The sequence below is a fragment of the Salvia splendens genome, chromosome 7 (genome assembly GCF_004379255.2).
Source record: "Salvia splendens isolate huo1 chromosome 7, SspV2, whole genome shotgun sequence".
In the NCBI taxonomy this organism is placed as follows: domain Eukaryota; kingdom Viridiplantae; phylum Streptophyta; class Magnoliopsida; order Lamiales; family Lamiaceae; genus Salvia; species Salvia splendens.
This window is the reverse complement of record NC_056038.1, coordinates 26,027,383-26,040,665: the sequence shown is the minus strand read 5'-3', so window position 1 is coordinate 26,040,665 and position 13,283 is coordinate 26,027,383. Positions and strand designations below refer to the sequence as shown.

At 40.4% G+C, this 13,283-nt stretch overlaps 1 protein-coding gene across 1 annotated transcript; it reads left to right on the top strand.

The window, feature by feature from the left end:
• Positions 1–1,533: 1,533 nt before the first annotated feature.
• LOC121741404 lies at positions 1,534–2,951 on the top strand. The gene is made up of 3 exons (XM_042134138.1): positions 1,534–1,731; positions 1,821–1,872; positions 2,771–2,951. Exons 1-3 carry the CDS (start codon positions 1,612–1,614, stop codon positions 2,938–2,940), a joined length of 342 nt encoding a protein of 113 aa, XP_041990072.1. The 5' UTR covers positions 1,534–1,611; the 3' UTR covers positions 2,941–2,951.
• The last annotated feature ends 10,332 nt before the right edge of the window (positions 2,952–13,283 follow it).

The following is a 13,283-nucleotide window of genomic DNA, read 5'->3' as shown; positions in this document are numbered from 1 at the left end:
TTGACTTTAAGAAGGGTGATCAAATAAAATTTTTACATTTAAGAATTACGAATTACTATCTGGATCGCTGGTAGTTATTCCTCCATCCTATAAAATAATAGATTTTGGGATTGCACAAGTTTTAATGTATACTATCGGAAACGTAAGAGATAAATAGAAAGAAAACATCATTTGAGTATTATTGGATAATGAGAAATTTTTAATTTATACAAAAAATGAAAGTGTCAATTCTTTTGAGACGATAAAATGATAAAAATAATTTATTTTTATGGACAAATAGAGTGTGTTATTAGTATTCAAAAATAAATATTAGTGTAAATTTGTAATAATATATAAAATGAATATAGTATTACAAAGTTGGGTTGAAGATATGTACAACAAAAGGATATAGTAGGAAGCTATATCATTTGTAGTGATAAAATATGTAAGTAGGGGATAACATGCTATGTTTCTCTATTAAATGAGGAACAAATTCATTTAACTTCTTCCATACATCAACCGCTATATATGTATTGGTATATTCTGGACGAATCTTGCAATCTAGTTAGAACCACACTAGTCAAGCTCATATTAAAAAGTTAAGTTTTAGATCGACAATGCATATTTGAATTTATATCAGTATGATATTGTCTGGTTTTAAATAAACTTTCATGATTTTGTTTTTGAGTTACTCTTGAAAACACCTCATGAAAATAGAGTTAGGGTAGCTTTTATATACTACTGGCAACCTTTACTTATTCACAATCTGGATTATGGTTTGTATTCCAACAAACCTCCTCCCGAACTAAGATTACAAGATCAAGATCACACATGTCACATGTCACCAGAGATGCTGATCAAGCCCACACAAAAATACCAAAATATGTGCAAAACAATCGATTGAATTCCGAAGTACACAGATCTATCTGAAATGGCACCCACTACTAAAAGGTTTCAAGTTTTATACATTGTCAAGAATTTTTTTATTAATATCCGTTACTGAATTTGATCACGAGACAACCCACCCATACTACCGACTAAACCAATGGTGCAACAAATAATTTTTTTCCGTTATTCACATAGGAAAAAGCATATGTATACGTACTACCTCCATCCCCAAATAGTATGAACATTTGGTTCGGTACGGATTTTATTACATAATTGAAAAAGAAAGAGAGAGATGGAAAGAATTTTTAAAAAGTATTATTAGTAGAGAATGAGTCTTACCTCATTAGATATAAAATAATTTTTAAAATTAGAAAGTTCATATATTTTAAGGATGGACAAAAAAAGGAAATAGTTCATACTTTTCAAGGACAAGACGGAAGTAGTATATATATTGATTCCACATCGATTTGATTGAAAAGAAATTGTAGGAGATGACATGTGGGGCCCCATGATATCTTCAATTTTGTATTGAATGTTGAGCACATCATGTTCTCTTCAAACCAAAATCCATCTCATACATTTAATGCTTCGTTTTCCCTTTGCCAATATTTATATGCATTGCCATCTTACTTACCCAAATCAACAATTCCTCTCTGCCATGTCATCACCAAAATTTGATCTTAAACATTAGCCTCCCTAGTTTTCAAATAATCTGTATTCTTATACATATATTGTATTACTATTATGGCTGTACTACTAGCTTATTGTCTTGTTTTCTATCTTAATTTGCATGCATGCACTGCTAAACTTGATATGGTTTCGGATAAAAAATCTTTTGCTAGCCAACTTCCATTTCAGAGCAAGGTCAAATTACTTTTACATATATTCAATTCTACTTTGATGATTAAGTAATGCAAAAATCAGTTTTTGATTGACAAGGAAAAATTGCGCAGGATGCAGAAACGTCAAAGTTTTTGTCGGACCAACATGATCAAGACACTAAAGGTTTGTAAGAGATTTAAGTTTCAATTCTTGTCAACCAGTTTCCCTATTTCCAAGATAATATAGAGTAAAATTTTGTTATTATTCCATCATGATTTCATATTATTGTTATGGTCTTGTGGAAGTCTGTAGGAAATCTATACTCATGATATTTAGGTTTGTATGTCCAATGTTATTTTCTTTGATTTGCGAAAATAGAATAGAACTGAGCTCCGATCTCACCATTATATAAGTGAGATACTTTGTTAAGCCACAAGACATGGTATCATTAACAGAGCAAGTATGATACAAAAACATGTGTAGAATGACAGAACTGGAAAGGTATAGTAAGAGGAATTGTAGTTTTTTTATTACAAAAATAATACTCCCTCTATCCTATTACAAATGAAACGTTTTCCTCTTTAAGTTGTCCCATAAAAAATGAAACAATGCCTAAAATGAAAAAAATATCATCTCTACATTTTTCTCTCTTACTTTATTCTCTCTTTATTAACTCACAAAATAACATTGCATAAAATCCCACAGCTAAAACCAAATGTTTCATATTTAATGGAACAGATGGAGTAATGATAATCAAAGTTTGACTTCAAAACAATGAAACTCACTATTTATATGTGGTTAGGAAACCATAGGAATGTAAAAGAAAATAAAACCCCAACTAGGAAATTAAAATAAAACGCAAGTAGAATGCAAATTTCAAGTCATTTCGACCGTTAACATTTTCGGCGTCGTCACTGCAACTGCATAGTACTATCAAGTGATTGAAGGGCGGGGACGAGGTGATGAGGAATAACTATAAATAAATAATTACTACTACCATCTTTTAAAATCAAGTTACTATTGTATCAGATGTTCTCAATTTAGTATTTTCCATTTATTAATACTATAATTATGGATGCAGGAAAAAATACAAAAGGTTCTGAGTCATGGAAGAGAGCGATGCTAGAGTCGTCGGCGTTCAACTATGAGGAAAATGTGAGCACTAAGGATAAAGGCAGTGTGGAAGACATCGTAGTAATGGATTATGCCCAACCCCATCGCAAACCACCTATTCATAACAAGGGCACCTAATATGTTGTTGAATTTATGAATGACGGTGCTCATTTACATGTTGTATGTACTATATTTTCAATGATTTATACCAAATTCAAACTCATTTTAACGTAAATATCACATCAAATAGTCATTTTACTTGAGTCATTTAAAATTAACAGAAACTTAAATGATAGTATTCTCTATCTACTCGCTTTTTATACTCATAACTCTAAAAAAGTGATTTGGGTATTGTTCGGGTTCGTCGATGCATACCGAAACTCCACATTATGATATTATCCGCTTTGGGATAAGCCCTCAGGGTTTTGTTTTTGGGTCAATTCCCAAAAGACTTCATATTTTATTTGCACATTATGGAGTAGGGGTTGCACTTATATTTTATTTGCTTATTTTCTAATCATCAGGAGTTATGTTAGTAGTATAAACCTAAAAATAGGTATTTATTTATAAAAAAATCCAAAATAAAGTGGATTTTGAGGTAAATTAAAGTTGTTCTCTTTCTCTATTTGAGTTTTATAGTACCATTGAAAATGATTTTAGCATAAATGTTTTTTTCTTTGTTTTTCAACATTAATTAATTTAATAAGTAAACGTTGCTTTTGTTGCTCCATCAATGGGAAGACATTTCCCAGTTACGAAGTTTTAGTTAATACGACGACGTTTTCACAGTTATTAAGTTTTAGTTTATTCTCCCTCGTCGTCGTAGACTCAAGTCAACCGTGTCGGATACAATTTACCAAATAAAAAGAAAAAGGGGAAGCAGGAGTAGTTTTTTAATAGAATGCGAGTGTAATGATTTAGTAGAGCATGAGATTCACTACCTAAATGAAAAAAATAATGAGATTTTAAATCACGGACGTCCATATGACAAATTGAGATACTCCCTCCATCCCATAAAATAGGGACATTTGAGACGACATGTGAATTAATACATAATTGGTAAAGTAAGATAAATGAAGAGAATGATAGTTAAACAATATTAGGGCGCGTCTGGTATCCCCTAATAGTGTGGACACACCACTCTGCACCCCTCTTTTCCACCGTTTGGTAGCCCCTGCACGTCTCCAGCGGCCCGTTAAACCTCCGTCGGGTTTCCACACTACACCTACTATTATCGGCGATATCCTGTCAACACAATCACGGTGTTGAGCAGGTATAAGGCAAGGGGTTTTCACGATTTGACTGAAAAGGTTGTATCTGTCCAATTTTGCCCTCCGAATTCTCCAACCGAAGCATATTTCGTCTCATAGCTGGCTCAATTTTGGTCGAGGCTACTTCGACGATTAACGGTCGAATCTCTCCTATTCGACTCAATTCAGAGCGGCGTTCATCGGGTTACTGTAGACCGGGTCAGTTTTGTCTTGAATGTTCGATTCTTGTGTCCATTTGAAAAGCTTCTCTTTAAACTGAAGTGCTCAGGGTTCACATGCAAATTAAAACATATAGAGCATGCACAACTTGATCAAGTCAGACAACGAACGATTCAAACTGGCTGACAACTACTGGTCGCTGGGTGTGTGAATGGAGAGACTCAGGGCTTTCAAGACCTTAACCCACAATACTATTAAACTAGTAAAGGGAAGTAAGGGTCGAATCCCACAGAGATGGATGCAGGTGGAGTTGGGATTGAGACATTTGGGAGGTTAGGTTGCGGCCACGCTTTTAAGTGGGTTAAGTTTTAAACTAATGAAGTGGGAACTGATCAACTAACTAAACTAAACTGATCAAGCTAGATTAAATACATCATAACTGGGGGAAAGTAACTTGATCAACTAAGCTAAGAACAGAAATGGTAAAAAGTAACTCGGGACCACTGACACAAAATAAGCGCACTAATAAAAAGCTATAAATGCCGAAAAGACGACAGAGACTGCGACCCTAACTAACTGCTACCATCTTCTTCGCTATGCAACTAAATAAAACAATGAGAGCAGATCTAAACAGAGCAATAAGCAATAAACATGAAATCATACAAAACGAACATAGATCCATATGAAGTCAACGTAAAGAAAAGTAGATCTAAATACCTAACCTATTCTCATGCAAGTTGACGAACTAAAATATAAATCTACCTACGAGAAAGCATAAACAAGGCGGAACTAAAGCAAACGAAAACAATCAAAGCAGAAAATATCAGATCTAACACAACTTGAACTAGAAACTCCATTTCATTAACGAACTTCGAAAAAACGCAACTGAAACATAATTCCAGACAAGGATTTAAAAAGTGATTCACAACGGAAAGGTAACTAGAGTATCAACTGGAAGAAAAACATTAAAAACAACTAAGCTACGAAAGCGATGAACTAAAAACAGAATAAAAATTGTTTTAACCCCTCGGGGTGCAACAAAAACTCTAACTACGAAGGCTTCTAAGCAAATCCAGGTCCCTCCTTCCTTGACGAGGAAGAAGAGATGAAAACAGAGACGAGAACGGTAACCCCTGCTGCTAGCTTCCTACTCCATGCTTCTCTCTCCTCTGACTCATCACTTCTTGTGGTGAACTCCACTTGATCAACTTGTCGGCTAGGCAGACTTCGCAACTGATCAACTTAGCTTCATTTCTAGTCAAATTTTCACTCTTTTCCCGAGTTGATCAAGTTGATCCTGCACTTGCCGCTTCTGCACTTTATAGCCCCTGCACACTCAATTTCACCATTCTTTTCGCACATTATCAGCCATGTTAGTGTAACAAACCCTATAAAACCATGCTTGTAACGAGCCCTATCAAACTGCTCATACTTAAACCATGCTTGTCCTTAAGTATGAAAGAACAACAAGAAAATGGCAAGTTACATGCATGGGACCCTGACCGACTCCTAAAAAAAACAGACTCACAGACATTCACATAACTGACTCAAAACAACACTTAAAACAAAAATTACTTCTCCATGTTTGAAATTGGCTCATTTCCGACAATATTCCCCACAAGCTTAAGGTTATTCCAAATATTTTGCAGTTTCAAATTCCTCCCTCCCCTTTTGTTCAGTCTGACCAGCCTATCAGTTTGTCAAGATAGCCCATACTCTAGCCAACTGTTGGATTCACTCGGTCACTCATTTCTCACCAGAGATGTTAGGACCATTCTCTCACATTCATTTTGCCATATCACTGATGCTTGAGTTCCCTAGGCACAAACTAGTTCCTTAAGGTCTTTTATTAAGGTTGTAATGGGGCCAGGGGTTATGACGTAGATAGGTAGGGTTCTATGGGTCCTAAGTTCATAAAAATCTTGAAAAGTGATTAAGGACATGTGAGCTCAGGAATAAAAGTGGAGTAGCCTCCCTATTACATCTTCAAACTTCCCAATGTTTCACAACATCCCTCTATTCTTTCTACTGCAGGGTCAGGTTACATCATTTCCCGCCCTGCCTAAACTAAAGTGTTTTTTTTTTCAGGGCCAGGTTACATTTTCTCCTGCCCTTTACTCGACTGTTTCTTTATTTTTTCTGGGTCAGGATATACGTGCCTGCCCTTTTTCTTTCCTTCTATCTTGACTATAACTCTTTCTTTCCTGTCCCTTCTACCCCAAATTGGTTAGCTGCTCCATTCTATCAACTTACTCACATGGCATGGAGGCTCGTGGTTTCAACAGAAGGTGAATTCATAATGCATGCTCAAATTGGGTAACTAAGGGGTGCCCTTACAATGAGGCGGGTTCTTCTGGTTTGAAAAGAATGGGGCTCAACTGGTTATTTCCTATTGCCATTAATCCTCACTAGCCTATGTCATTTCCCTCTCAGCATCAAGTGGTAGCCGCTATATTTTTTTATTTAGTAGAAAGTGTTCTACTCTGGCTTATAACTCACTTTTAGAGGGCTTCACAGTTGGCTAAAAATTTGGGCTTTTCCATCGTTCTTACTTCGTCTAGGCTAACTTCGACTTATTTTTAAGAAAGAGGGGTCTCACAATTCAACATGCATTTTTCTTCTTCATTCACTCTCACTAAGGGTTTTATGCCTTCTGTTTTTGCCAGTTCATTCATGGTTTCCTAGGACAACTTGGACAAGCGCATAAGGACTGATTCGACATGCTTCGCTCAAATGACTCAGTATCATACTAACTGACCTATCAACTGATCAAGTTATGATTCGACATGCTTCGCTTAGTTGACTCAGATGATTTAACAGGTAGAAAATGTAAACATAGATAAGTCAAGTCATGCTTTATGTCCAAATACTCCACACTACTTCCCCCTCTCACTTTATCGTAGCTTGCCCTGAAGCTAGCCTGATAAAGTGGAAAAGAGGAGTAAGTGCTGCAACAACAAACACTCAAAAAACCTAAATTATTATCAATTAAAAACTTCTCTCACTTAGACCGAACATCAGGCTAAGTGGGAGAAAATATCACATCAAACACAGAAAACATACAAACAAGACACAAACTTCTCACACTTAGACTGGGCACCAGGCTAAGTGTGAAGAAGATACGACAAACACACATATACAAGAATTAAAAAAAAACTAAAATTACTTAGTCAATGGGGGGGTTCATCTCCTTGGATGATCCCTTCTGGAGTCAGTTGTTCTGCCAACCGGTCGCCTACTGTCTGCACCTTGGGCTGCGTGTTGGGGAGCCCTCTGCCTCTGCGGGATTAACTCTCCGGCCATCATAGGCACCATCTCGCGCACCGCGAAGACTGATGTCCTAACATCCTCATTATGTTTCATCTGTATTTCCGTCTGGGATGTTAGCAGCTGCGTCTGGGCCTCGGAGTTTAAGGCTATTCTCTCAGCACTCAGGGCTATCCTCTCAACCAGCCCTTCTATTCTGGGTCTCCAGTCATCTAGGTGTCCCAACAGCTCCACAAGGCTGGCATGTCCAGGGGACATCTCAGGTGCGACGGATGTAGAAGACATATCAGCTTCATCTTGTGATTGCAGAGTGGACGTGGCTGCTTCGATCCTTGCTCTTGTCTCTTTCTCCGCCTTAGTCACAACTACCTCCACCTGCTTCTTCTTACTTTTCTTCTTGATAGCCCCCATCGGCTGTGAACCTGGTCTAGTCACTTCGTAAAATTGAAGTAGACCACCCTTCTCCACTACGACGCCTACATTTGTGAGGAACTGTATACCAAACAACTCTGGTTTGGGGCAGTAGGTCATCCTGTGTATCCTTTCTACGATGGTCACCTCTACACAGTTTTTTTGTTTTTTTTAATCGAACACATTCACGGTGGAGGGTTGAGTATGTCCCTCATCCCCTATATATCATCAAAACCGAAAGTTTACATAAAGACTATTCCAAAAGTGAATCGTCTTGAAAAGAACCGCAAGCTAAACTCAAAACTATTGCAAGAATAAAATGAACATCTATCATCCAAGCCACAGGTCTATATCAACTTTGCAACCTCTGCACACCTGCCTCTATATCCTCGCGCTCCATCAGAAGCGCAAGCTCGGCATCCCCATCTGATCCAGCCTGCAGAGAGCCTTCACGCGAGCAGTCGCTGACTTTCTTGTATACTTTCAACAAAACAAGGGGAAACTGTAAAAAATCTATCCAAACTGAATAAAAAAACATCTGATCTATTTGTCTAAGCCTATGCCTGAACCAGCAGTTAATATCGTGACCATCTGCCCCCAGGCCATCATTGCACACCTTCACCAGCAATCCCATATCTGCACCTGCATAGCTTTGAGCCCCCTACAACATCAGAAAATATAGAGTTTCTGCCAGCCTTTAATCACCTTCACAGTAATCTCCATCTCCACTCGCAGCATCAGAACAGGAAATTTGGCATTCCCAATTGTTCCAATCTGCATAAAGCCTTTACACGAGCTGGCGCCGAGCCCCTTGTAAAGTACTGACTCTCACCAGCCTTCAGGCTCAAACCTGCAAGAAAATCTGCTGCCTTATTCCCTTTTCTAAATATATGGGAGATTCTTCAAATACTACCCTCCAGTTCATTCCTTACTCTAGCCAAAACATTACATATTTCAACCGGGCCTAGGTGACCAGTGTGAAGCCACCTGACCACTGTTTCCGAGTCTGATTCAATCCAGATGCGGTTGCCATGCTGCTTCGCAAGCCTCACACCTATCAGCAATGCCATGGCTTCAGCCTCCATCCCCGACCCAACATCTAGATCAGCAGCAAAGGCGGCAATGATCTCCCCCTCACTATCTCTAAGCACCCCTCCTCCCCCTGCCTGTTGAAGAATCTGCTTGAAAGCACCATCAACATTAATTTTTATCCACAGGGGATCCGGCGGCCTCCATTGTACCCTACCCACTTTCTTCCTTCGCACCTTCGGATCCACGCTCACCATCGCGTCCAGTTTAGGACTACAATCTTTCTAGTGTTCAGGGCCTAGTAGCTTGGCCACAACCAATTGCCTCAACTTCACATTAACCCTCTTCATCACATTTTCCACATCAAAAGTCTTATTCCTGTGAACATTTTCATTGCGCTCTGTCTAGATAAACCAAAGAATTAAACTAGGGAGGATCACAACCAAGTGCTGATTCGAATTAGAGTCGAGGGACCTCTGCCACCATCTGAATCTCAGTTCTGAATTATCCCCCACCTCTCCAAACAGAGGCACCTGAGGGAACCATTTTGCAAAATGGTTCCAGACCCCCCTAGCCGCTTCACCATTGACAAACAAATGTAATCTTGATTCCACCTGAGGCTTCTCACAACATCTACATTTCAAAGCAAGCATAATCCCCCTCCACTGCATCTTCGTATCCACCGGGATTCTGTTCGCTAAGAGACGCCAAAGGAACAAGGAAATTGATGGTCCAATACATTTCCCCCAGACCAGACTATGAATTAGTCGTCTCTCACCTCTACCACGCACCAGATTCCAAGCTGACGCCAGGGAAAAATCCCTGTTTCCTGTAAGTTTCCATCTTCCCTTATCTTTACCCCTTCCATCAAAAGGAATTTGCAAAATCTTTTCAACAACTCCTTCCGGTAGCCCCGCCCCCTCTGCCAAAAGCCAGAGTTCCTCCTCATTCCAATGATCAGCCAACCATAAATCATTAACCTTTAAGTTGGGACTGACCACGCCTGGATCACACAAGTCTACGAGAGGCGTATTTAGCACCAGGAATCATACCAAAAGCTGATCTCCCCATTCCCCAGAACCCACCTAACCTACTCCCGACAAAAGGCTTCCAACCTTAAACAACCGTCTCCACATCGGGCTGAATCGGTTTGATCGATAAGTTACCAGGGGAAAGGATTTGGAGCAGTATTTCTGATGCATGTACCGCGCCCAAAATGACCCTTGCTCTCGAAACCTCCACCACATCTTGATGCTAAACGCCTCAATCACATCTGCCATGTTCTGAATCCCAACACCCCCTCCTCTATCGGCAGACATGCCCACTTCCATTTAATTCAATGTGTTTCCTTGTCGTATTGTAGGAGCCCCACAAAAATCTAGCCATGACTTGTTCAATCTGTGTTAAGGCCCCCTTAGTGAGGTCAAGGACTTGGAAGATATGTATGGGTAGGGCCCCAAGGACACTTTTAATCAGAGTTAACCGGCCGCCATAGGACAAGTGCCTATGACTCCAACTATGGATTCTTGCTGAGATCTTATCCCGCAGAAACATAAACAAACTTGTTTTCTTCGGGCCTCTGAAAATAGGCACTCCAAGATAAAGAAACGGAAGACCTCCTTGCTGAAATCCACTAGCTTCCACGACTTCTCTTGCCCATGACTGATGTCTTTTGTCTAAATAAAAACAGCTATTTCCCACATTTACTTTCTGACCCGAGACCTTCATGTAATGAACTAGACACTCATTCAGCTCTACAACTGACGCCCTCTGAGCTTGCGAGAATACAATTATATCATCCGCGTAAGCTAAATGAGAGACTCCCATAGTATATCTCGTTGTTCGGTACGTCATTTCCTTTCGCCCAAGGATGAGGCGATCTAGAAGCCTCGAGAGATAATCTGCTGCAAGAATGAACAGAGATGGGGAGATAGGATCCCCTTGTCTGAGGCCCCGAGATGACTTAAAGAAACCAGCTACACTCCCATTAATTAAAATCGAGAACCAACAAGGGGAGATGCAATTTTCAATAAAGCTTACCCACTTATCCGAGAAGCCCATCTTCTTTAAAACCTTAAGAAGAAATGGCCACTAAACACGATCGTATGCTTTTTCCATGTCTAGTTTAAGGACCATGTTTGGAGATACCACTCCCTTCCAAATTTCATGAAACAACTCCTTCGCAAGGAGCACATTGTCACTTAACAACCGACCTCTAATAAAACCACTCTGGTTCGGCACAGTTAGCATTGGCAGAAGAGGAGCCATCCGAGAAGTAAGAAGCTTGGATATTATCTTATTTATAACGTTACACAGACTGATTGGTCTAAACTCTGCCCACCTTATAGGATTTTTCTTTTTTGGTATAAGAACAATAAGAGTGGCTGCAATACCTCTCGGAATCTGGGAGCCTTCAAAGATGTCCCGCACCGCATCAACCACATCTTTCTTGATAATATCCCAGCAAACATGAAAGAACAAAGCAGAATATCCATCTGGGCCGGCAGCGCTTTCAGCATTAATACTAAACACTACTTGCTTGATCTCATCCTCTGAAGGTGTTCTCTCCAGCATTTCCGTGTTTACATGAGCAGGAAGGGATTCTAGGATATCAAGGTCCGGCTCCTCAAGAGACTCAACATCGCCAGTTAGTAAATTCTTAAAGAAGTTTTCAGTCGAGTCTCTGATATCCTTGTCCTCTGTCAGAATATGATCTTCATCTTCAATCATATGGATTCTAGATTTAATTCTCTTTTGCTTTACCCATCCATGGAAAAATTTTGTGCCTTCTGCCGCGAAGACTGATGTCCTAACATCCTCATTATGTTTCATCTGTATTTCTGTCTGGGATGTTAGCAGCTGCATCTGGGCCTCGGAGTTTAAGGCTATTCTCTCAGCACTCAGGGCTATCCTCTCAACCAGCCCTTCTATTCTGGCTCTCCAGTCATCTAGGTGTCCCACCAGCTCCACAAGGCTGGCATGTTCAGGGGACATCTCAGGTGCGACGGATGTAGAAGACATAGCAGCTTCATCTTGTGATTGCAGAGTGGACGTGGCTGCTTCAATCCTTGCTCTTGTCTCTTTCTCCGCCTTAGTCACAACTACCTCCACCTTCTTCTTCTTACTTTTCTTCTTGATAGCCCCCACCGGCTGTGAACCTGGCATAGTCACTTCGTAGAATTGAAGTACACCACCCTTCTCCACTACGACGCCTACATTTGTGAGGAACTGTATACCAAACAACTCTGGTTTGGGGCAGTAGGTCATCCTGTGTATCCTTTCTACAATGGTCACCTCTACACAGTTCTTGAAGATGACCCTTAGAATGTGACAGCCGTTCAGGTTCCGGGGGGCTCGGCTAGAGATCGACTAATAGGTACGGGCGAGCCAATATCCCAAGTGCACCTTCCTCTTCTTCATCATACACAACATAAAGTACAATTCAGCTTCTGTGAGGGAGATGATGGTGCTGGCTTGGCTTAGCAGATTTGCACCTACAAAGACTTGAGCTAGACGGAGGATGGGATTCCTGATACAATCAGCCGTGGATGTTGTTGGTTGATATGCCTTAATGCCTCTTGGAACCATTTCTTCCCAGGCGACTTGCTCGTTGAATTCTGGAATATCCTTTGGAGGACCGATGTCTCTTCCAAACCATTCAACCTCCTAGTCCACAGTGTATAGGCCAAGTCTGACCGACCATTCCCTGATGTTTATCCTCATTTCTCTCGTAAATAACCTGAAGCTGATAGACTCGGCCCCTACATCAGTCGAGTACGTGAAATGGAATGACGTGAAGAACTCCTGGGCCAACTCTATTGGCATCTTTAGTGAGCTCGGAACTAAAAGCCAGTCGAATCCTATCCCCGTGATATACTCCATGAATTCTTCAACTACTTCAAGCTCTTCCAAGGCCTCTTGGTTCAATCATCTTCCTGACCTTACTTTCTTGCCTCGCCCGATCCTGGCTTTACATTCCTTCGTTAAATGGGGGTCGTCGAATGTGATCATTCGTCCGAGCAGATCATTGTCCAAACGGACCTACATCTTTTCAAATTGTATCATAGATATTTCTGGCCTCTACTGGGACGTACTCCTCGCCCCATCATTTCTTCGCTTCGATCGACGCTCCATCCTCAATGCCTCTTCTTCCTCGTTATCATCTTCCTCAATCCTCTGCCTTCCCTCTTGGATCATTAGAGTTGTCGAAGCCTGCCGTGGCTTCTTTTTCACTAGGGCAGCGACTGTTTTCCCTTTCTCTTCCGCTCTCTTCTTTCTCTATCGCTGTCCTCCATTTCAGCAGGTGGGGCGGGCGGTCCAGAGCTGGCTAGTGTATCCACTAGT

What these genes read in the sequence shown, in the direction of transcription:
- LOC121741404 (XM_042134138.1), top strand. Translation starts at nt 1,612, where the DNA reads ATGGCTGTACTACTAGCTTATTGTCTTGTTTTCTATCTTAATTTGCAT. An exon ending in AACTTCCATTTCAGAGCAAG is followed by an intron (nt 1,732 to 1,820) that starts GTCAAATTACTT and finishes AAAATTGCGCAG; the next exon opens with GATGCAGAAACGTCAAAGTT. An exon ending in ACATGATCAAGACACTAAAG is followed by an intron (nt 1,873 to 2,770) that starts GTTTGTAAGAGA and finishes TTATGGATGCAG; the next exon opens with GAAAAAATACAAAAGGTTCT.